This window comes from Hemiscyllium ocellatum, chromosome 19 (assembly GCF_020745735.1).
Source record: "Hemiscyllium ocellatum isolate sHemOce1 chromosome 19, sHemOce1.pat.X.cur, whole genome shotgun sequence".
Classification (NCBI taxonomy): Eukaryota; Metazoa; Chordata; class Chondrichthyes; order Orectolobiformes; family Hemiscylliidae; genus Hemiscyllium; species Hemiscyllium ocellatum.
Window position 1 is genome coordinate 40,434,180 of NC_083419.1, and position 25,893 is coordinate 40,460,072.

Here is a 25,893-nt window from a genome sequence, read left to right on the forward strand (position 1 = left end):
TTAAACAATTGAATCCTAAGAAATATAAAGTGTAGATTTGCTTGAATGTAATGTGCACACACATAGAAAGGATCACCACGGTAATCATATTATTATTTATATCTACCTGTGTAACAGCAAGAATCTATCTACACCTGTTGGGAAATTTGAGCTTCATTACATATCTTTTCAAGAGCCATTCTCATTCAGATATACCCTGTCTTTGGAATCAGTCTGCTGAAGGTTCCAGACCCTCTCCAGGATTTGAACGCACAATCAATTATTACATTCAAGTGTTGTTCTGCTGGAGAATTTCTTCTCAATGAAATGTTAAATTAATATTCCATCTACACATTCACAATGGATGTGAAAGATTACATAACATTATTCCAAGAACAACAGTAATTCTTCCCAGTCTCCTAACATTTGGAAACATAGAAAATAGAAGAAGGGTTATGCCATTCAGCCCTTTTGAGGCTGCTCCACTATTCAATAGGATCATGGCTGATCATTCAACTCAGTACCCTTTCCTGCTTTTCCCCCATACCCTCTGCTCTCTTCAGACCTAGGAACTATTTTTAACACCTTATTAAAAACATTCAATATTTTGGCATTAATCACTTTCAGTGGCAGAGAATTCCACAGGCTCACCACACTTTAGGGGTTAAAATTTCCCCTCATTTCAGTCCTAAATAGCCTTTCCCACATTCTTAGACTACATCCCTTGGTTTTGGACTCCCTCCATAGCCAAAACATCCTTCCTCAGATAAGGAGATCAAAACTGCACACAATATTCTAGGTTTTGTCTCACCAAGGCCCTGTACAACTTCAGAAAGACAGCTCTGCTCCTGTACTTGAATCCTGTTGCTATGAAGTCCAATATACTTCTTCGCCACCGGCATGCATTTCTTTACTTCCCTCAAAAAAAAGCGACTATGAGCTGGCTCATGGCATTTTCTATTTAGGAAGCCTTGTAAAATTGTTTGTCTACATGATTGTACATCATATGCAAAATGTATTGATTATAAGCATTTTAGATAGTTCTATATGCAAGTATCTGCATCGCACCTCATTTATATGCAGTTTCCTGTTCTCCCACATGTCAAAGACAATTCCTGACATGAAAGTCAGAATGGGTCACTGGTAGCTCCAAATTACCAATTGCTCCTCTAGGCCGCCAGAATAAGCAGCGGTCTCCAACAGCTCAAATTATGCTTGCATCACACTATCACAGCTCCCAACACTCCCCACATCTGTGAAGGTTGGCATCGGACATGCACTAGCCTCACCACATCTCCCCGACATAACTCTGGCTCACATAGAACACAGCTCTCTACTTCGATACTAAACTTTGGATTGCATCAGTACCTTTCATTGTAATCCTGCTGGCAGGCTACTTTGTGTGCAGTAAAAGACATCGAAGTCACAGATTGGACCAGAGCATATCTCACGGGTTGTTACTTGCACTCTTGATGCTCCCTTGTTTTACGGCCACTTGGATATCCACTGCCTTGCCATTGGTTGTCTTTTCATGCTTTGCTATCTCATTCAGAACTTAGAAACTCAAATTCCTTCTGTCTTGCCTTGCCCTTCAGTACAGACATAAGGTTAGGCAGCTGTCATGCTGTCACGGTGATGAAGCAAGGACATCTTGCTGTATGATACCATGCTACATCAATGTCACACCAATGGTATCTGTCACCAGTTTACATAGCAAACTCACTGCATATGCTTCAAACAAATGACACTTTCAAAATACCTAAATTCCTTAGTCACATCAGTGGGGATTGTATTCAGTCAAAAGGTAATGGAACAAGGGTACTCTGCACTGAGTATTAGCCAATGAAGCAATTCTAAGAAAGAAAAGCATATTCCATATAATATGTTTATTTCTTACATGTACATTTGGTATAGCCCATGTATGTGCCTGTGTTCTATTATATCATTCCTCATCCTTATATACTCCATTTTATCTCTATATTCCCATTTGGATACAAAATTGGCTCAAAGGTAGAAGACAGAGTGTGGCGGTGGAGGGTTGCTCTGGAGGCCTGTGAACACTGGTGTGCCATAAGGATCAGTACTGGGTCTCCTGCTTTTTGTCATTTATATAAATGATTTGGATATGAAATTAGGAGGTATTGTTAGTAAGTTTGCAGATGACACGAAAATTGGAGGTTTAGTGGACAGCAAAGAAGGTTACCTCAGAGTAGATCAAGATCTTGATCAGATGGGTCAATGGACCGAGGAATGGCAGATGGAGTTTAATTTAGATAAATGTGAGGTACTGCATTTTGGAAAGGCAAATCAGGGCAGGACTTTTACACTTAAAGGTAAAGTCCCGGGAACTTGCAGTACAGGTTCATAGTTCCTTGAAAATGGAGTCTTGGGTAGATAGGATAGTGAAGTAGGCATTTGGTGTGTTTTCCTTTATTGGTCAGTGCATTGAGTTTGGAGTTGGGAGGTCATGTTGCAGCTGTACAGGACATTGGTTAGGCCACTATTGGAATGCTGCATGCAATTCTGGTGTCCCTGCTGTAGGAAGGATATTGTAAAACTTGAAAGGGTTCAGAAAAGATTTACAAGGATGTTGCAAAGGTTGGAGGGTTTAAATTATAGGGAGAGGCTGAATAGACTGAGGCTGTATTCCCTGGAGCGTCAGAGGCTGAGGGGTGACCTTATAGAGGTTTATAAAATCATGATAGGATAAATAAACAAGGTCTTTTCCCTGAGGTGGGGGAGTCCAGAACTAGAGGGCATAGGTTTAAGTTGAGAGGGGAAAGATTTAAAGTGATCTAAGGGGCAACTTTTTCATGCGGAGGTTGATTATGGAAGAAAATTTGACAAGATCTTATTCCCTGACACAATTGTGTGTGCGCAATTTTGTCAAATTTTCTTCCACAACCACCCTCCATATGAAAATGTTGACCCTGAGATCCACCAAATGAAATGGTGGAGCATGGTACAGTTACAACATTTAAAAGGCATCTGGATGGTATATGAATAGCAAGGGTTCAGGGGTATATGGGCCAAACACTGGCAAATGGGACAAGATTTATTTAGGATATCTGGTTGGCATGGACAAGTTAGACCAATGGGTCTATTTCCGTGCTGTATATCCCTATGACACCAAACCAAAATTTATCCCTCTCACCATTTCCATCTCAGGAATATCACTTATAATTCCAGTTACACCAGTGTGTTTTTCCAAAATGCATAAACTCTAGTGTGTCTTTGCTAAATGGCCAGTGACACCTGCTATCGTGAAGACACCTGAAGGTTTTCAATTATTGACAAAAGTGTGATTCTTTTTCTTTTGGAGAATCTTTTTCTTTGGGGAGGATCTAAATGAGAATGCAAATAAAGAGTACTACTCAGAAGACTGTTCCTTTGTGATAAGATTTATCACTGGTTTACTGTTGAGATGTCTTACAGAGGTGGCTCGTCTGAGGACTTTTCAAAGCAATTCCTTATTGACATTATACTATGTACATTCTATCTACAAACCAAGTCTATGTTGTTGCTTCTGTCTTCAGAAACATCCTCAAGAGTTAACCTGTTATTTTATACTGGGAAGTGAGCAGCACCACTTATTATTGGATTTATATTGAATACTCACAGATTCTAGAATTAATTTTATTTTCTCCAAAAATGACTGCATCAGTACTGCCAATTATTGATCTTTAATAACTTAATTTAAATTAATAATCAAATAAATTGAATAAATAAATGGAAAAGATCAAGGGAAGCTGTTCCAAGCCAGCTCACGTCTTTAGCCCCATTCCTGGAGTCTGTTCTACATTTTTTGGAATTCATGCAAATAACGAAACTTACTTTTCTTTAAGATAGATTAGTTCCAGCTGCTTTTTCTCATTCTCGTCTTCTGGAAGCAATAAGAGACAGTTGATGAAACATTCACATAATAAAGCAATTTTCTCACCTGCACACAAACAACATGGGTGCTGGGGAAAACAAATAAGCACTACCGCAGTTAGGCGGTAGTGTCGGGGATAATATTTTTAAAATGAAACAAAAAAGAGGAATGCCAGAAAATAAAAGCAATTTTCTTTGACAAAAATGATTCAACAGCTTTGAGTTAAAGGTACTGTGCATAAGAGGACATGGAAACAGATCAAGTTTGATTCCTGATCCATATTTATATAATCTGAGATTACAGCTGAGCTGCTGCCAATTACATCAACGCACCTGAAAGGAAAGGAAGCAAGTCAGCCGATGTATCCCCTTCTGATCACAATCCACTCACCCCTGGTAACAAACATCTAAGTTGATAGATGTTATCTTGATTCGGCCAAAGTCAAAAAACTCGGAGATACTCAACGACATGATCAATGATCAATGATCTATGAAGAATGATTGCACGGGAAGTTCTCTTTCAGCTCTATCCCAAATGCTCTCAAGAAAGGAAGGGGGAAAATGGGGTTGAACTTAACTTGCCCAAATTGACCTCAATGTGATAGTTATGGCCCCATTAATAGTAACAATTAGCTTGTAACTAGGGCAGCCTGCTAGATGGTTAAAGTATTTGTGTGTTTCCAATGATTATGTACCATGTAAATAATTTAATGCTGTCCACCAAAAAATAAGGAGAAAAGATAGAAGGAAACAGGATTTGGTTGGGGGACAGAACATTCATTGAACATATGTTATCAATGTGAGTTTTGATCAACAAAGCTCGTAGTAGATAATTAATACACACCATATTTATGGGAGCCAGAACTAGTGTAGGCATCTTCTATGCTGTCAGTGTCCGTGATTACAGTTAATTCCGCATCAGATTCCAGGCTGGTATTGATGAGCTGCTGCAGCACAGCTTCTGCAATTGGCATCACCATAGCAGTGGTAGAGGTGTTACTGAGCCACATGGACAAGAACACAGTACAGCACATGAAACCAAGCACCAACCTGTGAATAACAGAGGAAGTAAATACCTTATAAGTAAACATAGAACTCACCAAATAAGAGGGGAAAGAAACTAGTGATTTAAAGTTGATGTTATGACTTTGCTAAAGGAATTGTTTTTTAACAAACTGCCTCAGACTGGCATCCAAGCATTAAGTCACAGTAGCCAATAGACTAATGGCGCCACACCTATTGTGGACTTATGATTAAGGAGATCACACTTAGTCAGCTTGGAGGGATTAGAACTCTGTCCCAGATTGGAAGAACACAGTCATTAGTATGCTTGAGGTGGACAGATCTTATAAACCAGCCTTGACAGAAACCAGGAATTCAGAAATGTCACAATTACGCCACTTTGATCCAGGAGAGAGCTAACAGACGAGGAGCCATGCTGTTTCAAATTTCAAAGGAGTACTTAGCTCCCTGTGTAATTAAATAATTCCAGGAATGATTAACTTTTCCCTTAGACATTTTGAAAGGCTTATAATGCATAAGCATGTTTTTTGGACGTATATTTTCATTCTAACTCTGTATTTTCAAGTCATCAGACTTATAATTAAACATTGATGTATCAGTGGTTTTGATTTTGTCCTGTCTCTATGTCAATATTGCTTTGCCTTGAACTGAAGCAGTGAATTATATATTGAGAGGTTATGGATACCTACACCCTGTCCCTGAGACGGTTTGATTCCATCTCTAAGTAAGGCTTTCCCACTCCAGATGTACTGTAACATTCCTTTCTTTACATCTGTATGTTGCAGGTAATCAAACACAGCTCACTAGTATAATGTCTGAGAACTCTCTCTCTCCACATGCTTATTATAGTCTGCTATCTTCTCTCTTATTGTATCAGAGCTCTGTCACCAGTTCCATCTTCATGATTTACATGACTGTCATTATACTGCAAACGCACAGCAGGTCAGGCAGCATCCAAGGAGCAGGAGAATCAAGGAATCCTGAAGAAGGGCTTATGCCCAAAACATCGATTCTCCTGCTCCTTGGATGCTGCCTGACCTGCTGCGCTTTTCCAGCAACACATTTTTCAGCGCTGATCTCCAGCATCTGCAGTCCTCACTTTCTCCTATTATACTGCAAACCCCCACATCCTACTCCCACCCTGAATTTCTATCTACTTGGTCGACCTTAGTCCAGTCATTTATTTTTACTTGCTTACGCAGTACATTATCATTGGCATCATCAGTATTACCATCTTCACTATTATCATCAACTACAAATCCCAACCTCCCAAGTCACAACACCTCAAAGTCTGGATCCCAAAGGATACTCTAATCTGAATTATTTCAGTTCAACATTTTAGTGATGGTGCTGTACCATGTCTGAAATGGTGGTGTGACACCATGCACATTGGATGTAGTACAGGGATGGCTGCCTACATTCAATGATGATCATGTTTGTTCTTACCTCTCAGCTCAACTATGATAAAAACTTTCCTGGTCCTCTTAAATATCCTTTCAGGAATTCTGACAATATACGTTTTGGTTAATCTGTTTTTCTGACTATGGCTTCTGATTTCCTATCCCCAATTAAGACCTTCTGCTCTAGCTTTAAGGTTGACAGATTTTGCTCCATGTCACGAGTTGTCCCATTCCTGTTGCTTTTTGCTGTACCATTTCTCTTCATGTTTGACTTTATCATGGTCTTGAGAGACTATGTTTGGCCTGTATTCTAAAACAGGCCTATTCATTTTAACCTCCTTCCTCTTAACGGTTCTATCAGAAAAATCCATTATTCAATGGTGTTGCTTTGTAACTGATTAAGCCAATTCAGAGTCTGCATTTGTATGCTTTAGTGACCTCGTGGTCTTGACCAGACCCTCTGCCTCTCAGTTTAATTAAGGGGAGAGTAAATAACCTGTCACATAAGTAATGCCTGCCTCAAAACTGAACTTTCCGAAATCCGTGCTCTGAATTGAGGTCCATTGTACAGGGAACTCTCCAGGAAAACTGCATATCACAAAATGCTTTTTTACTGATCCAATCAGTGGGGTGCTGTGGTAAATGAAGTCTTGTTACTTCAATCAGTCTTGAATAACAGTTGATTAGGACTAAAAGTGCTTTCTCTTAAAATCAGATATTCCATTGCTAACCTTTCTTGTGGTCTTTCCAGAAATCTTGATGAAATTATTGACTCTGTGGGTTTTGGTTGCGTATGGCATGACAACATGTAATCCTGTACATTGTTCAAAATTCTAGAGCCATCCCTGAGTGTATCAATTATTACCTGTACCTTGTCTGGAAGATAGACTTTGGAATATGGCATACTCACATCTCATCAGCAAAAGGCTAAGCTTTTATTTACAATCAGCGACCTCTGAGATTTGTTTGAATCCCAGTAATATTACCAAAGGCTTATGTTCCATGAAATTTCAGTTTTGTGAAGTAGTTTGCAAATCTTTCACATCCTCATGTAGCTGCTAAGACTCCCTTCTCTATGGTTACATACCTTTGTTCAGTCTCCATCAAAGCACTTTACATTTGTTTTGTCAGTCTGCACCTGATTAAGGACTGTTTCAAGTCTTGTGGAATAATGCAGCCATATAATGTATTAGAGCTTCAACAGAAAGTAATTACTCTTCAGTGTTTTCAAAACTTGCATTCTGTTCCTGATAACAATAGCATTGCTGGCCTTTCTTCAAAAGTTTTCTTACAGGTTGTGTAAGACTTGCTATGTTGGGGATAAACTTCCAATTCTAAAAAATGCAATAAATCATTCATGCACTTTCGTGCTGGTAAATCACTGATAATAGCTCTTATCTTCCTTGGATCCACCATTTTTTATTTATTCATTCACAGGATGAGGGCATTGTTACTCATCCCTAAGGAGAGACAAAGAAAATTGCAGACACTGGAATCCAAGATAGGCAAGCAGGAGGCTGGAAGAACACAGCAAGCCAGGCAGCATCAGGAGATGAAGTCATCAACATTTTGTTTGACACCCTTCTTTAGGTCTTGAAGAAGGATTACACCCAAAATATCAACTTCTCCACCTCCTGATACTGCCTGGCTTGCTGTATTCTCCCAGCCTCCTGCTTGCCCATCCCTAATTGGCCAAAGGGCATTTAAGAGTCAATGACATTGCTGCACCACTGGAGTCACATGTAAGGCAGACTAGGTAAGGATGGCAACTTCCCTCCATAAAGGACATTAGTAAACCAGTTGGGTTTTTCCAAGGAATCAACAACAGATTCATGGTCATCTTTAGACGTTTAATTCCACCATCTGCCATGTTGGGATTTGAACCTGGACCCCAGGAACATTACTTGGGTCTCTGGATTAACAATCCAGTGGTAATACCACTCGGTCAGCGCCTCCTCTCCATAAAGCCTTGCTCTTAGATTCTGTCATCTAGAAATGTTATTATTTTTAGAAAGAATTGCACTTTCTAACCTAGTGTAAGGCCTATAATCTGTAATGTCTTTAGTACATCCCTGATCTGCTGGTCATGTTCCTTCTGCATTTTAGCATGCGTTATGATATCATCCGTATGGAAAATGTTTCCCTTCCAGGATTCTAAATAAAGCTGTTGAGAAGATGTTTGGTGCAGCAAAGATCCCACATGTTCGACAATTGAAGCAATCCTGCCTGACAGTGTAATAAGTGCACTTATTAATTTTGACTCATGGTCTAAGAGTATCTGTCAGAATCCACTGTTAGCATCCAATACTTTGAAAAACTTCTTGTTGGCAATTTTGCCAAATTATTGTCAACAGATGGAGTCAGATGGATTTCTCTTTGAACTCCTTTGTTTAACTGAGTGAGATCCACATACAATCTAAGTTTGCTATTTTGAGCATTGTGAGCAGTTACTAGGCCTGAGCGCAGTTGTGTTGGTTCTGTTACTAGCAATGTAACCTTGTTTTCAATCATGCTGTTTAACTGAAATTTAACTTTTCTCATCAAAGAACTTTTCTCATCAAAGGGTGTATACAACCAGATGGGTTTAGTATCATTCTTACAGAGTAATATATGCTACTACTTCAACTTGCCTAAACGTCTTTGGAAATTACTGACAAAATTCTCTGCTGTCTTCATTGTGAAGTATTATATTCAGTCTCCTTCCTGATGAAGGGCTTGTGCTCGAAACGTCGAATTCTCTATTCCTGAGATGCTGCCTAACCTGCTGTGCTTTGACCAGCAACACATTTGCAGCAGTCTCCTTCAGTGACCAACTCACAATTCTGCTTAACAATTAGGTATCCAATCCTTCAGTACTTCAGTGACATTTTGCCCTCAATGGATAGGTTTTGTGGTGTTTTGCCCACACATCTGAAGATCTGTGCCTCCTGGACTTTGGAGTTTTACATTTGCTGGTCTGGCTGTCAGAGATTTCAAACAAGGCAGGCTCTCTGCTACTATGGAACAGCTATTCCTGTGTCAAATTTAAATTCTGCTTCAAACCATTGCACCATCAAGTTGGTAGTCAGAATTGGTTTTGACTCTCTTTAACCTCATCTATGAATGTTGTCTTCACCTTATATTTGTATGTTTTTCTTCTTGAACTTACATCTGGTTGCGTGATTTCAATATCTTTTGACATTTTCCTTTTGCAGAACCATTTCGTTGTTTTAGAGGCATGAGGGTGTTGTTAATTTACTATATTTCTTTAAGCTCCCAGCTAGTCACAGTTCAGCACTCAGTTTCCCTAATGGACATTCAGTGCACTTGTGATTATGTTTGGATCCACGTCTTGCAAAACCTAATATGGCTGTTGACACTGACACCCACTTTTTTTTTGGCATTTGACAAGCTTTTAGGGGAATTACTGCACCATTCGGACCATGTTGGAAAAGTCTCTGATGTTTCTTTGCAGTATTGATGCACTTTTGAGCCATGAATTTTTTTTTTGCCTGTGCAGTGAATTAGATCATCTGTTCTAGTATTAAACAAAGTCTAACAACATCTTATTCTTCACAATTAATCTATCCTTCCAAGATACCTGTCAGCAATATTCTGCTTGATAATATGAATTAATTAAAAAGGCTTCTACTGATTTTCTCACATGTCAGGATCACAAATTAAACGTTGCTCAGCCTATCGATAAATTTTTTGGGGGGACGCAAAAGATTGCACTGGCTTGTCTGACCAGCTATTAGCCTGATAGCATATAAAGATGCTAGCTAGATGACATTACTCCTTCACATGTGAGTTGGAAACTGTTTTATAATGCTAAAGCCGCTTCCTGAGCTCCCACATTGGCTTCATGATGAACCTTCCACATTACCCAATAATTGAGGTCATTGCAGGTCTGTACTGGAACTGCTATCCCTATGAACTATTTGATCTCACTCAGCTGGGTGAATACTTCGGTTTTCTCTTTTTTTTCCCCTCTCTATCTCTCTCTCTGCTATTCCCTCACTATATCTCTCTCTACTATCCCCTCGCTATCTCTCTCTGCTTTCTCCTCTCTGTCTCTCCCTGCTTTCCCCTCTCTATCTCTCTCTCTGCTTTCTCCTCTCTCTCTGCTTTCTCCTCTCTATCTCTCTCTCTGCTTTCTCCTCTCTATCTTTCTCACTGCATTCTCCTCTCTATCTCTCTCCCTGCTTTCCCCTCTCTATCTCTCTCCCTGCTTTCCCCTCTCTATCTCTCCCTCTGCTTTCCCCTCTCTATCTCTCCCTCTCTATCTCTCTCCCTGCTTTCCCCCCCTCTCTCCCTCTCCCTGCTTTCCCCTCTCTATCTCTCTCTCTCTGCTATCCCCTCTCTATCTCTCTCTTTCTCTCCCAGCTTTCCCCTCTCTCTCCCTGCTTTTCCCTCTCTCTCTCTGCTTTCCCCTCTCTCTCTCTCTGCTTTCCCCCCTCTCTCTCTCTGCTTTCCCCTCTCTATCTCTCCCTGTTTTTCCCCTCTCTATCTCTCCCTGCTTTCCCCTCTCTATCTCTCCCTGCTTTCCCCTCTCTATCTCTCTCCCTGCTTTCCCCTCTCTCTCTCTCCCTGCTTTCCCCTCTCTCTCTCCCTGCTTTCCCTTCTCTATCTCTTCCTGCTTCCCCCCCTCTCTCTCTCTCTTTGCTTTCCCCTCTCTATCTCTCTGCTTTCCCTCCTCTCTCTCTGCTTTCCCTCCTCTCTCTCTGCTTTCCCCTCTCTATCTCTCTCTCTCTCTCTGCTTTCGCCTCTCCATCTCTCTCTCTCTCTGCTTTCCCCTCTCTATCTCTCCCTGTTTTCCCCTCTCTATCTCTCTCTCTGCTTTCCCCTCTCTATCTCTTCCTGCTTTCCCCCTCGCTCTCTCTCTGCTTTCCCCCCTCTCTCTCTCTGCTTTCCCCCCTCTCTCTCTCTTTCTCTGATTTTGCCTCGCCATTTCTCTTTCTCTCCCTGTTTTCCCCTCTCTATTGCTCTCTGCCTTGCCCTCTCTATCTTCCTACTTTCCCCTTTCTATTTCTCTCTGTTTTCTGCTCTCTCTGTCTGCTTTTCCCTCTCTATCTCTCTCTCTTTTCACTGTCTGCCTCTCTCTCTCTCTGTTTCTCTGCTTTTCCCTGTCTATCTCTCTCTGCTTTCCCCTCTCTATCTGCTTTCCCCTTTCTATCTCTCTCTCTGCTTTCCCTCTCTATCTCCCTCTGCTTTCCCCTCTTTTCTCTCTGCCTTGCCCTCTCTATCTTCCTGCTTTTCCCTTTCTATTTCTCTCTCTGTTTTCGTGCTCTCTGTCTGCTTTTCCTTCTCTATCTCTCTCTCTTTTCACTGTCTGTCTCTCTCTCTCTGTTTCTCTGCTTTCCACTCTCTATCTTCCTGTTTTCCCCTCTCTATCTCTCTCTCTGTTTTCCTCTCTCTCTCTCACACCGTCTGCCCTCTCTATCTCGCTCTGCTTTTCTCTCTCTCTCTGGGCTTTCCCCTCTCTGTCTCTCTACTTTTTTCCCTCCTTCTCTGCTGTCCTCCCTCTCTCTCTCTCTCTGCTTTCCCAACTCCTTCGCTGACTTGTCCCCACTTCCTTCTACTGTCTGTCTCTCTTTCTCTCACTCACTACTTGACCCTCTCTCTCTCTCCCCTGATTTCCCTCCTCTCTCTACATGCATTTGCTCCTCTCTCTACTTTTCTCGCTCTCTCTGTTTTGCCCTCTTTCTCTCTCTCTGCTTTCCTATCTCAACTTTCCCCTCTCTTTCTCTGTCCCTCTGTCTGCTTTCCCTTCCCTATCTCTACTTTCCCTCTATCTCTCTCAATTCCTCCTCTCCATTTTCCCGTCCATGTATCTCTCTCTCTGCTTTCCCTCTCTTTCTGCCTTCACCCCCTCTCTCTGCTTTCCCATCTCCCTATCTCTGCTTTCCTGTCTCTCTTTGTGATCCCCCTCTCTCTTTCTCTCTCTCTTTAATTTGCCCCCTCCCCCTTTGTCTGCTACCCCTCTCTCCCTTTCTCTCTCTATCTCTACACTCCCTCTCCCTATGTTTGTCCCCTTCTCTCTCTCTCTCAGCTTTTCCCTCCCTTCTCTGTTCCCTCCCCACTTTTCCCTCTCTCACTGTCTGCATTCTACCCTCTCCCACTATGTTCACTGCTTTTACCTCTCTGTCTGCTTTTCCTTGTGTGTGTGTGTGTGTGTGTGTCTATTTGCTCCCCCTCCCCGCGCTCTCTGTCTCTTCCTCTCTCTCTCTTTCTGTGTGTTTCTCTCTCAGCCTCCCTCTCTCTGCTGTGCACTGTGTAGGACAATAAATCTGACCCTCTCTCTGTTTTCCCCCTCTCTGTCCCTCTCTCTCTCTGTTTTCCCCTTCTCTGTCTCTCTTTCTCTCTGTTTCCCTCTCTCTGTCCCCCCCTCTATTATCCCCCTCTCTGTCCCTCTCTCTCTCTTTGTCTCTCTCTCTCTGTTTTCCCCTGTCTGTCCCTCTCTGTCTGTTTTCCCCTCTGTCTCCCCCTCTCTGTCCCTCTCTGTCTCCCCCTCTCTGTGTCTGTTTCCCCCTCTCTGTCTCTGTTCCCCCTCTCTGTTTTCTCCCTCTCTGTCCCACTCTCTCTCTCCCCCTGCTCCCCCACCCTCTTTGTTCCTTTCTCTCTCTGTTTTCCCCCGTCTCTCTCACTCTGTTTCCCCCTCTCTGTCCTTCTCTCTGTCCTCTCTCTCACTGTTCCCCCTCTCTCTGTTTCCCCCTTTCTCTCACTATGTTTCCCCCTCTCTGTTCCCCCCTCTGTCCGTCCTCTCTCTCTCTCTCTGTTCCCCCTCCCTGTCTCTCTCTCTCTGTTTTCCCCTCTCTGTCCATCTCTCTCTCTGTTCCCCCTCTCTGTCCCCCCTCTCTGTTTTCCCCTCTCTGTCCCTCTCTCTCTCTCTGTTCTCCCCTCTCTGTCCCTCTCTCTCTCTCTCTGTTCCACTTCTCTGTCCCTCTCTCTCTGTTTTCCCCTCTCTGTCCCACTCTCTCTCCCTCTGTTCCCCCCCTCTCTGTTCCTTTCTCTCTCTGTTTTCCCCTCTCTATCCCTCTCTCTGTTCCCCCTCTCTGTTCTCCCTCTCTCTCTGCTTTCCCCCTCTGTCGCCATCTCTGTTTTCCCCTCTCTGTCCCTCTCTCTCTATTCCACCTCTCCGTCCCTCTCTCTCTCTGTTCTCCCTCTCTGTCCCTCTCTTTCTCTCTCTCTCTCTCTCTCTGTTCCCCCTCTCTGTCCCTCTCTCTCTCTCTCTGTTCCTCCTCTCTGTGTCCCCCCTCTCTCTCTCTCTCTGTTCCCCCTCTCTGTCCCTCTCTCCCCCTCTGTTCCCCCTCTCTCGCCCTCTCTCTCTCTCTCTCTCTCTCTGTTCCCCCTCTCTGTCCCTCTCTCTCTCTTTCTCTCTCTGTTCCCCCTCTCTGTCTCTCTCTCTCTCTCTGTTCCCCCTCTCTGTCTCTCTCTCTCTCTCTCTCTCTCTCTGTTCCTCCTCTCTGTCCCCCTCTCTCTCTCTCTCTCTGTTCCTCCTCTCTGTCCCCCTCTCTCTCTCTCTCTCTCTGTTCCTCCTCTCTGTCCCCCTCTCTCTCTCTCTCTCTGTTCCTCCTCTCTGTCCCCCTCTCTCTCTCTGTTCCTCCTCTCTGTCCCCCTCTCTCTCTCTCTCTGTTCCCCCTCTCTAGCCCTCTCTCTCTCTCTCTCTCTGTTCCCCCTCTCTAGCCCCCTCTCTCTCTCTCTCTCTCTTTCTCTCTCTCTCTCTCTGTTCCCCCTCTCTCCCTCTGTTCCCCCTCTCTGTCCCTCTCTCTCTTTCTGTTTTCGGTTTTCTTTTCTCACTGTCAGAAAATTCTTTTCCTGTATTTTTATTCTCTAAAATATTGCTAGTTCATGGCTAAGCTTTGAAGTTGCAAATGTGTTGCTGGTCAAAGCACAGCAGGCCAGGCAGCATCTCAGGAATAGAGAATTCGACGTTTCGAGCATAAGCCCTTCATCTGATGAAGGGCTTATGCTCGAAACGTCGAATTCTCTATTCCTGAGATGCTGCCTGGCCTGCTGTGCTTTGACCAGCAACACATTTGCAGCTGTGATCTCCAGCATCTGCAGACCTCATTTTTTACTCTAAGCTTTGAAGTTGTCAATATTCTTTCTTCCACCATTCAGTCTTCCTACTCTATTGCTCTGTATTTAGAATCTTAGAGTCATAGAGATGTACAGCACAGAAACAGACCCTTCGGTCCAACTCGTCCATGCCAACCAGATATCCCAATCTAATCTAATCCCACCTGCTAGCACCCGGCACATATTCCTCCAAACCCTTCCTATTCACATACCCATCCAGATGCCTTTCAAATGTTGCAATTTTCCCAGCCTCCACCACATCCTCTGGCAACTCATTCCTTACACTCTGAGTGAAAAAGTTGCCTCTTAGGTCTATTTTTATCTTTCCCCTTTCACCCTAAACCTATGCCCTCTAGTTCTGATTCTCCCACCCCTGGGGAAAAGACTTTGACTATTTATCCTATCCATGCCCCTCATGATTTTATAAACCTCTATTTGGTCACCCCTCAGCCTCTGATACTCCAGGGAAAACAGCCCCAGCCTGTTCAGCCTCTCCCTATAGCTCAAATCCTCCAACCCTGACAACATCCTTGGAAATTCTCTTTTTCCAACTTTTTGCTTGAAGTCTTCTGAAGTCGTATCTTGATTTTGGAGTCTTCCTTTTCTAGTTGTGTGCCTTGGACTCTATTTTAATTTCATACCTTGATTTGGAGATTTCTTTCCTTAAATGAATCTACATTACATTTGAAGCCAATACTGCTTTCTGCCTGTTGAGATACTAGTCTAGAGTATGGTTTGTATTATGGAGTATACCAGGTCTGCATCATGAGCTGTACATGTCTGCACATACACTTTCCCTGGGGCTGTTTGTCCCTTGTATCTAAGTAAGGCTTTCCACTCATTGTTTATACATGTCTGCACATTTTAAGTTAACAAATACTGCTGTCTAGTGTAACGTCTAAAATCTCTCTTTTCACATACTCGTTGTGGCCTGATGTCTTTGTCTCTTCCTGATGACAGTTATGTTTATCAGTTACATCATTTTTGCATAGATCTAATTATATTACTGACATGTATGCAATTCTCAATCTCTGACCTATTCCCCAGTCTATGTTCCTGATCTTTTCTCATTCCTTTTGTCCTCTGGATCAAGCTGCAAATTTTCATTGACTTGGGATTTTATGTAGCTGCAGTACCTCTCATTGCCACTGGAGGTCTTCGCATACTTTGAAAGTATGTCACAATTGTCAAAAAAATTCTGTCAAAATAATGGTAAAGTGAATGATGCTCAATAATAGTTTTGTGCAGATGCAAGTGCAGATGTTAGTGCAATGTCAAGTGAGAGCAGGCATGGGTTTAAACAAGGAAATTGAGACGATGCTGTTGAAGATGTACTGGTTCAATGTTAGTTTCTCAAAAAGGGCATCTTGCCATGAGGTTCATCATTAAAATGCACTGAGCAGTGTGAAGTTGCTCTATTTCCATTTTAATGTAAACTAAAGTCACTGCAGGAAGTTAGAGCTGGACTGAAATGATGCAAGTAGCCCAACTTGGAGCCATTTAATGTCTGCACATGTTTAATTACTTGGACTAGCTGTCAGAGATTCTTCTAATAAAATGTTAATTATTAACTACTGCCAATGAAACCTCTTTGGCACCAAAATACAACTTTTAGAAGTATGAAGTTTGATTTCCTCAGCCTTTGATTATCATTGAACATTTTAAAAACGTAAAATTAGAAACCTTGTTTGTTTTTCAATGCTATATCTTCTTTCCTTCCGTAATCAAATTTTTCTTTCTTTTTATTCTGTACTTGATTTAACATGCACCCACTCGACTTTGAATATCCTCTCAGTCCTTAATTTCACAATCTTCACTCTGTTTACTGAAGGATATACCCAGCTGGTTGTTCTGTGTACTAATGTCCCCTTTGCTAATTTTACCTTCCCAGCTCACACTTGCAGCATCGTCCATGCAAAATATTGTCAAGATTAAACAGCTATAGGCAAGTCTAACTAATGTTGGATGCTGTTCAATGCCCTATAAATTATGGGCTAATGGGGATTGGTAGTAAATGAGATCAATAAAGCACAATCAAGAAAATATATCACAAGATAATTGTTGCTAAAGAACTATTGATGATAATCATGAATATTCAATCAATGGTATATTTCATGTTGTTGTCAATTCAAGTGATTAACAAATGGCCAAATTATCAGAAAGCATTGGAAATACTCCACAGATCATGAATTTTCTCTGGAGAATCAAACAGACTTAATAGTTCTGATTTTCCAGTCAGCAGCAAAGTGATAGCATTCACTCGTTCATCCAGCCACATCTTTGATGCAGATTCCCCCTTTTCTCAGCATTAGAGTCACAGAGTCATAGAGATGTACAGCACAGAAACAGACCCTTCAGTCCAACTCGTCCATGCCAACCAGATATCCCAACCCAATCTAGTCCCATTTGCCAGCATTTGTTCCATATCCCTCTAATCCCTCCTTATTCATGTACCCATTCAGGTGCCTTTTAAATGTTGAAATTGTACCAGCCTCCAGCACTTCCTCTGGCAGCTCATTCCATACATGCACCACCCTCTGCATGAAAAAAGCTGCCTTTTAGGTCCCACTTATATCTTTCCCCTCTTGCCCTAAACCTACACCCTCTAGTCTGGACTTCCTCATCACATGGGAAAAGACCATGTCTATTTATCCTATCCAAGCCCCTCATGATTTTATAAAGCTCTGTAAGGTTACCCCTCAGCCTCCGACACTCACAGGAAAACAGCCCAGTATTCAACCTCTCCCTATAGCTCAAGCCCTCCAACCCTGGCAACATCCTTGTAAATATTTTCTGAACCCTTTCAAGTTTCACAACATCCTTCCAATAGGAGGGAGACCAGAATTGCGCACAATATACCAATAGCAGCCTAACCAATGTCCTATACAGCCGCAACATGACCTCCCAATGTCTATACTCAATGCTCTGACCAATAAAGGAAAGGATACTAACTGCCTTCTTCACTATCCTATCTATTTGAGACTCCACTTTTAAGGTACTATGAACCTACGCTCCATTAGTTTGAGACCAACAGCAAGTCAAGGAGATTTTCAAGTATCTAGCCACAGTGATGTCAGCAAGCAGGGTAATCATATTGATGTATTCTCAAAGACAGCAAACCAGAAGGTAAAACATACTGATTATCCTTCCATTTTAATTTAAACTTTATAGAGAGTGAAATAAATTATTTTGAGTGTACATTGAATTAAGGTGGAATATCACAATCTTAAAATACCTTCTAAAATGTTTTAAGAATGTAAATATTTTGTGATTAAAATAGAGAATTTAACGTTCCACAAATATAATGAGTTTTCTTAAACCAAATGAAGTTTTCAGCAGTACTTATAAATTTCAGTACAAGAAACCCAGTCACATCTCACTTAACAAGGTGTAACTTTTCTAGGACTTTTACTGTGAGACAAGTAGTGAAAAAGAGGACATTTTTATATCTCATAATTTCTATTCCATGCAGCCTGTGGGATCTATCTCAGCACACCCTATGGTGAAGTTTAGAATCACAGACTGTAACTTCTATATTTCCACATTTAACACTTTTAACTAAACTTCGTTCAGTAGCAGAGAAGAACAGGGCAAATGTTTTGGTATAATTACTACTGCAAATACCAGTCAATGTTTTAATTCTGACCAATGATCACTGACATCTGTTTCTCTCTCCACCAACGCTTCCTGACCTTCTGAGTATTTCCAGCATTTTCTGTCTTTCTTTTTATTTACGTAGCTGCCAGTCGGCAGTATTTGGTGATAAGTTTGCCAGCTGGTGGTATAATGCCACACTTGGTGACACCAGTGAGAGGTTGCTTTCAGAGACCATAAAATTGGAGAATTAGAAGTGGAGGTTTGTAATCCTGTCCGAGTGCTACTTCTCTTCCGGCTGTGTGAATTCCTCTCCCCTCGACCCTCATTGCAACTGCTGAACTCCCCAATCCAAAACACAGCCTGCCAACTCCTACATCACAGCTCCTGCATCCCAACCCCTGTTCTTCAATCTCTTGTTGCACCTGATATAATTGCAGGACAAAAATGGTTTACATGCAGAAGCTTGACGAACACACTTCTTCAGGTAAAACTTAGTAACAATTAAGGTTGATTGACAGTGAAGGGGGTTTGACTTCTGGACTGGAATCAGCTAGATAATTATAGCAAAGATTCTCAAACATTGTAAGAGTCAGAAATCTTCCAGTTTCCTACTAAACCAAGCTCTTCCATTGTCTGCACTTGAAGAGAAAATCAGCCTTGGAGATTTTCTTTCCAATCGATCTTCCGATCGTTTGTTAGCCATAATGTAGCACCATCATTTGGCTGGCCACACCTTCATTTAATTTGGCTTATATTAGGTCTGGCATTGAGAATTTGCCAAAGGAAGAATGTGGAACAGAACGGAAGCAGTCCAGAAAAGCTGACTGTCTTTACAAAGCAATATATTACTTCTAATATGCACACTTCCTGCTTTTCAAAAGATGTTTGAATTGCAAAAATAATTGGCAAAACACTGTGTCGAGCACAATAAATGAGAAAGCAGGAAATAGTTATTGTGGCTAAGGAGAAGAATGGTAGAATGCTTGACCCTCCGTTTGATGGCTGATGCAGTGCAAGTGAAGTGTTCTGCATGAGGAGATAATGAGGACTCTCCAGGCAAACCTGTTCTGATCAATCCAAATAGATGGGTCTCTGCCTGTGAGTGATAGTGCGAGGGCAGTACCAATAAACCCAGTCTGTCTGGAGTGCATTTTGAATTAGTCTCTGTTGCTTTTGCCTACTTTCCTGCACATAAACAGAAATAAATGTGAATTCTCAAATGACATCCCACTGGATTACTGTAGTAGATGTATCGAGAAAAGTATCCTTCGAACTGATTGGTGGCAAAGCAAAATAAACAAGAAAACAAGACAAGCAGCTTCTATTACAGAAAAGCATGGTTCAACATTCCTTATGTGGATATTGCATAAAATACAGCCTTTAGCAATCCATGATGTTGATATTCTATATGGGGAGATTTTGCTATCTTGCAGAAAATTGACGACAATAAACTAATGTGTAAGTTCATCATCAGAACGCCTATTAAATAACATCATTGAGAAGAGTGCCAAACCCCATTTAAAAATCTGTTGGTAAAATTATGTAAATAAGTCATAGGCATACTTGAGTTCCGTCCATATTTTTTAATACATTTCTTAGGTACAACTAATTTGGTTACTCCATCCTTCATCGAACCTTGAAGGTAAAGCTCTGATAGAAGCTAGATTTTTCACTGTAGTCCTGTTTTTACATTCTTGGGTCTATTCCTTCTTAAGAATACACCCGAAGCCTGAAGTAATACTCACATTCCCGGTTTAGCACCTGCCAACATCACCATACGAAGGGCAATCCTCTTGTGCAAATTCCACTTCTCAATGGAAGCAGCCAGGCAGATGACACCAATCAGCAGTAAGGTAGTGTCCTTGAAGTACTCCGATGCAACCTACACAAAGCACAGCAAGTATCAGTGCTGGAACTGAAAGATGGTGTCACCTACATGGGTCTATCTGCTGAAAGAGTTCTCATAATCCAACACAACACACAGCAGAACCGGAACGGTTTGCATGGTGCTGTGTATCATGCTGGTAGATCTGCACAAAGAAATTAACCATAGTGACAGTCTCTGCACAGCAAACTCTGATTGCAATACATTGAAATAACAGCATTGATCGTACAATCTAATTAACTTCATCAACAGAGCTGAGATAACAGTAGTAATGGGATATGGCTAATCCTCTGTCATGATTTTATTTTATTTATTTATTTTATTTATTTATTGTCCCGTGCATTTATTATAAATACAGTGAAAAGTGTGGTTTTGTGTTGCCACTCTCGGCTCAGGCTTGGAGGGCCAAAGGGCCTGTTCCTGGGCTGTAAATTTTCTTTGCTCTCTCTAAACCAAAACACAGAATATACAGCCAGAAGAATAAAACAATAAAGTTCATCTTATGTTATAATCTCAATAAAGTTAGGTGGTGTTTGGACAGCTCCAGCTTCTAACTCAGCCATAGAAATGGATTCAGGCTCCTCTACGCCCATGCCTCAAGTCCTTACTGCTAAACTGACAACACTGCTGCAAACACACTTCGCCAATGCCACTGAAATAAACAGTTGCCACTCTCTAATGCCAAATTGCAGCCACCAATACCGCTCTATGAGTCCATGCTGGGCCAACCTCACTGATGCAGCTGCCACCGGTGCTGCATGCTCCTGCGCTAGGACCAGACTCGCTGTCGTCAGGTGCCTGGGCCTATCTGCAGACCTGGAGCCTTGGCTCAGCCTGAGAGTCTGGGACTGGGGGATTAAACCTGGGACCTGCTCATCGCTCGCTGGAAGACCTTGGGCTGGGGACGTAGTGGAGCTGCATCTGCCTCATCCTGGCGCTGTTGCCAGAATCCTCCTCCTTTGACATTTACTCAGCCTCACCAGTCCCCAGGCCCGTCTTCATCTGCCATTCCACACTGGGCCTGATCTCATTGCTGCTGCTGTTGATGCTGCTTCAACTAAAGTGAAAAGGTAAGAGAGAAGACACAAAGAAAAACGGAAAAAAGCAAAACAAAAGAAAAAGGAGATGGAAAAGCTGCATCCATTGCAGCCCATTCAGTCAACAACAGAAATAAATGGTTTTACAGACACTTATGAACCGCTTAACTCGTACTCTCATAGTCGCTAACATTAACATATGTTCCAAAAGACAAACTCAAATCATACTGTGACAGGCTGCCAAATCACATTGTGAAACACAAGGCCAATTTAAAACTTACCCAACTGTGATAACTTGAATGGGAGAAATTAAAATGAACAGGTTACGTACCTGTCAGAAATTAACTTAAAGTCTGGTTTGGTCAGAGAAGCAGTAAAATATTATAAGAGGTGCTAGATCTGTGAAAAGTATAATGTGGAAAAGGCTATTAAAGTCAAATTAGCGAACCAACCTAGACAAAAGAACAAATGTATGGATAGACATTATGGGTTATCTACCCAATAACAGAAGGGAAACCCATTGTCTTGTGATTATGAACCACAATTGATGGGTGGATACATTCCAAACATGGGACTGTTCCACTTCGATTGTGGCAAAAGTCCTGACTGAAAAGCTAACACCAAGATGATGAATATCAGATACAGTCAGATTGAGGGTCTCAATTTATAGGGAAATAATGAAGTAACACATCAGATACTGGCAATAAAGCCAAGCTTCCATAATCCATACCATTCCGTTCAGGTATGGAAGAACAAACTAACTGAGCATAAGTTCTGCCATCACAAAGGCTGTAGAACAGGCGGAGAGATGGTGTGGCTATGAAATTTTCCCATAATTCACCTAACCTGTACACCTTTTGGATTGTGGAAGGAAACCAGAGCACCCAGAGGAAACCCACGCAGACTCGGGGAGAATGTGCAAACTCCACACAGACAGTTGCCCGAGGCTGGGGTTGAACCTGAGTCCCTGGTGTTGTGAGGCAGCAATGCTAACCACTGAGCCACCATGTCGCACATAAAATTAGAGACTTCAATTTACGTCTCTTTCAAAACAGGCATAAATTCAAGAAATTCTTGCGCACTGAACTTTCTCATAATTCAATATTTGGTAGAGGGCAAATCGGTGTCAAGACTGAGGAGGTTCAAGCAGTCCATAAAAACTGGTTTAAATAACTTATGGTCAAATTTCCTTAACCTATTGCAGCAAACATGAGCATTTAAGGTATACTCATGATCAGAATTTCCAAAAAACATATGCATATGAGACAGGTCTTCTTACAGCACTGTTAAAGGTATGGGTACCCAACACTTAAAGGGACTGAACAAAGAACAAAGAAAACTTACAGCACAGGAAGACACCCTTCGGCCCTCTAAGCCTGAGCTGATCCAAATCTACTGTCTAAACCTGTCGCCCAATTCCTAAACATCTGTATCCCTCTGCCCCCCACCTACTCATGCATATGTCCAGATGCATCTTAAATAAATCTACCGTGCCTGCCTCTACCAGCTCTGCTGGCAACACATTCCAGACTGCTAAAGGTGCCACCCAAAAAAAGCAAGTATTTTCTTCTGTTAAGCCTGTGGGAGCAAAAGTACATCTCCTGGCTCCTCAACAAAACTACAGGACATTGCCTGTACTAGAGTCCCTCTTGTTATTCTTTACTCCTAAAGGTTAGTCAAGGATGGATTGCCCAAATTGGTTTCCTTCAAATTAGGAAACAACTTCTCGTTGCCTGGTTTGTATTGGCAACTCTCTGGAAATATGTAAATGACATTGAAGGCGCAAGTTATTTTAGTCTGATGCCTTTAACTTCTGGTGCATTTTTCCAGCCATTAACCATTCTGAATTGTGAAGGAGATATGGGCACAAAGTCTTTCCAGTTTGACTGTCATAATAGGGCATTGGATTCTATAAGAGAGGAAGGTACTGATATTTTCCTCTAATTGGTAATGAAGGCATTTTACATGTTCCTAAGCTTCCTGTGAAAATAACGGAATCCCTACAGTGTGGAAGCAGGCCATTTAGTCCATCAAGTGTGCACTGACCCTATGAAGAGCATCCCACTCTATCCCTGTAATCAAACATTTCCCATGGCTACTCCGCCTAGCCTGCGCACTTTTGCAATTTAGCATAGCCAAACCACCTAACTTGCACATTCTTGTAAATGGGAGGAAACTGGAGCACCCAGAGGAAACCCACGCAGATTTAGGGAGAATGTGCAAACTCTACACAGACAGTGGGTGGAATCAAACCTAGCTCCCTGGTGCTGTGAAGCAACAGTGGTAATCACTGAGTCACCTTGCCGCCCCTACTAAAATGTTAATAGCTTAAATCTAGTTTAAACTCTTCCCTGTTTACTTCACAGTGCTCAAATGTTAGCTTAATAGAAAAAATGGTGAAAGTACACACAGGATAGAAGAATGGCTAAAGAGCCTCACTCTCAATGATCACTTCACAGATAATTAGATTTATCAACCACTCTCCAAGCTGAAACCCCACTCCCCCACCCCAGAGGCAGAAGCTGCGAAGAATGCACTCTGCATTTTGGTCCCAGTTCAATGCACATGTTAAATGCTGAGTAGACATGTGATAATGAATAATCCACTACCTTGATGACAAGTGATGTGACTTTAAAGAGGGAACTTTAGCCTTGTCTCTGACGCATTGATCACAGAAATGAAGTTACAAATTGACTTATATCACTTGAGGGGTTTTGCATACAATTGAGTTTTTTTATTTAAAAAGTAACATTTTAAGTGACATGCTGCAATTTCCGTGTGTTGCAAAAGAGTTGGCATATCTGCCAATTGACCTTCAGACAAACTGCCATGGATAATCTCAAACAAGGAACGGAAGGTTTTCCATCCAAAGAAACAACCTAAATGGGAGATACAGTGTTTTCCTTGGCCACTATTGTACCCCTATTTTTCATCATATTTTCCCATTCCCTTTTACATAGGTTTATGAAAGAGGAATCATGCTTAACTAATTTTCAGGAATGCTTTGTGGATGTAAATAGAGAATGGATAAGAGAGAACCAGTAGCGGTAGTGTATGTGGGTTTCAAGGATGCTTTTGATAAGATCCCAGAGAAAAGGTTAATGGGCAATATTAAATCATACCAGACAGGGGTTAATCGAGGGGCATAGATTGAGAATTGGTTGACTGACCAGAAACAGCAAGTTGGAATAAATGAGTCTCTTACCAGGAGGCAGGAATTGACTAGTAATGTACCACAGGAATCAGTGCTTGGGCCACAACTATTCATACTGTACATATCAATGACTTGAGAGATCCAAATGCAATAGTCCCAAGTTTGCTGTTCGCACTGAAATGAGTGGGATTGTGAGTTGTCAGAAGGGTGCAAGGAGATTTCAGGATGAACTAGGTAAGTTAAATGTGTGGGTAAACACATGGCAGGAATGATATAATGAGGTGTGAAAAACAGAAAGACATAGAATTTTTAAAATGCTGATACATTGGGAAGTGTGGATGTACAAAGAGATTTGAATGTCCTTGTACATCAGTCAATGAAAGTAAACAGGTAAGTGTAGCAAACAATTAGGAAGGTGAATGTACATTAACTGTCATTGCAAGAAAATTTGAGTTCAGAAGTAGAGGTGCCTTGAAGAAGGTATATTGGAACTTGGTGAGACTGCACTTGGGCTATGTGTTCAGTTTTGGTCTCCTAGATAGAGTGCAGCAAAGGTTCACTAGCCTAATCCAGGGATGGCAGGACTATTGCATGCAAAGAAATTTATTCAACTGGGCCTGTGTTCACTCAAGCTTAGAAAAATGAAAGGGAACCTAATAGAAGCATATACAATTCTAACAGGGATGGACACACTACATGAGGAAATATTTCTTCACATATGGGGTGGTCAACCTGAAGTATTTACTACTACAGAAGGCTGTGCAGCCTGGGTACTGAGTATATTCAAGGAAGAGATTCATAAAACTTCTATATTTTGGAGGCATCAAGAGGTATGGAGAGAAAATGGGAAAATGGCATTGAGATAGAAGATCAGTTATTGCTATATTGAGTGGCATAGCAGGTTCTCAAGGATGCATGGTTTACTCTAATTCTTGTTTCTCTTTTTTCATTCTCTCTTCAAAATGCAGTGAGGAAGGGGCATGGTTGAAGGCACCCACTGATTACTGGGTTGGAAATGAGAAGCACCATATTCTACTTATGGGTCTCTGTGATATAAGTGCCCTTTTCCGCCCTTTTCAGTAGTGCTTTCAGTGGTTATCCATTAATAACATTAATAACTGCACTGTTAACTGACACCAACAATCCAATAACATATTTTGACTGTGCATGCTCACCTCCAATTTTTTTCAGACTGCGTGTGCTTAATCTAAAGTTGATTTTTAAAAATAAAAGACTTTTACTTTCCTTGACATTATTTTTCTTCACATTTATGCTTTCTCATTAAGATTTTTTCATTGTTAGGCATTTACTAAGTTTTATTTCTCTTCATTTTGATTTTTAGATGTATTTTGCTGCTACTGCACGTACTCCTGACTGTCAGCAGACATGGTTTTTAATAATAATGTCGCGGCTATCTGACCGTAATCTCAACTCCACATTCCAGCCTCCCCTAATAGTCCTTCACCATTTTGTTTACCAAGAATCTTTAAAATATCATACAATTCTTCTTCCACTACCTTTAAGGACAGACTACAAAATACTTGAGGCTTTAAGAGAAAATAAAATTCTGCTCAGCTGTGTCTGAAATGACTGGCCCTTTACATTTTAATGTGACCACAGACTTCTAGATTCTACCACAAGGAGAAATATCCTTTCAATATCTACCCTGTCAAATCTCCTCAGGATTGTAGGTTTCATCTATGCCACCTCTTACTCTTCTAGATTACAACAAATAGATCCCTAGCCTTTCTAACCTTTCCCCATAAGATAACCCATCCATTTGAGATATTAGTCTCGTAAACCATCCCTGAATCACTTGCAGCACATTTCCATTCTTTCTTAAGTAAGGAATTATCAATACTGAACAAAATGCTTAAATGTTGT

General features: G+C 41.6%; 1 protein-coding gene across 1 annotated transcript in view; it reads right to left on the minus strand.

Annotated features, from left to right (window-relative positions):
- slc13a4 (solute carrier family 13 member 4) overlaps positions 1 to 25,893 on the minus strand; it is a gene marked incomplete at its 5' end in the record, with an annotated part of 108,050 nt that overhangs the window by 34,203 nt on the left and 47,954 nt on the right. Inside the window, 3 exons of the mRNA XM_060840070.1 lie at positions 3,814 to 3,862; positions 4,697 to 4,902; positions 19,679 to 19,815. Of these exons, the coding sequence (XP_060696053.1) occupies positions 3,814 to 3,862; positions 4,697 to 4,902; positions 19,679 to 19,815 (392 nt within the window). The remainder of the gene's footprint in view (positions 1 to 3,813; positions 3,863 to 4,696; positions 4,903 to 19,678; positions 19,816 to 25,893) is intronic.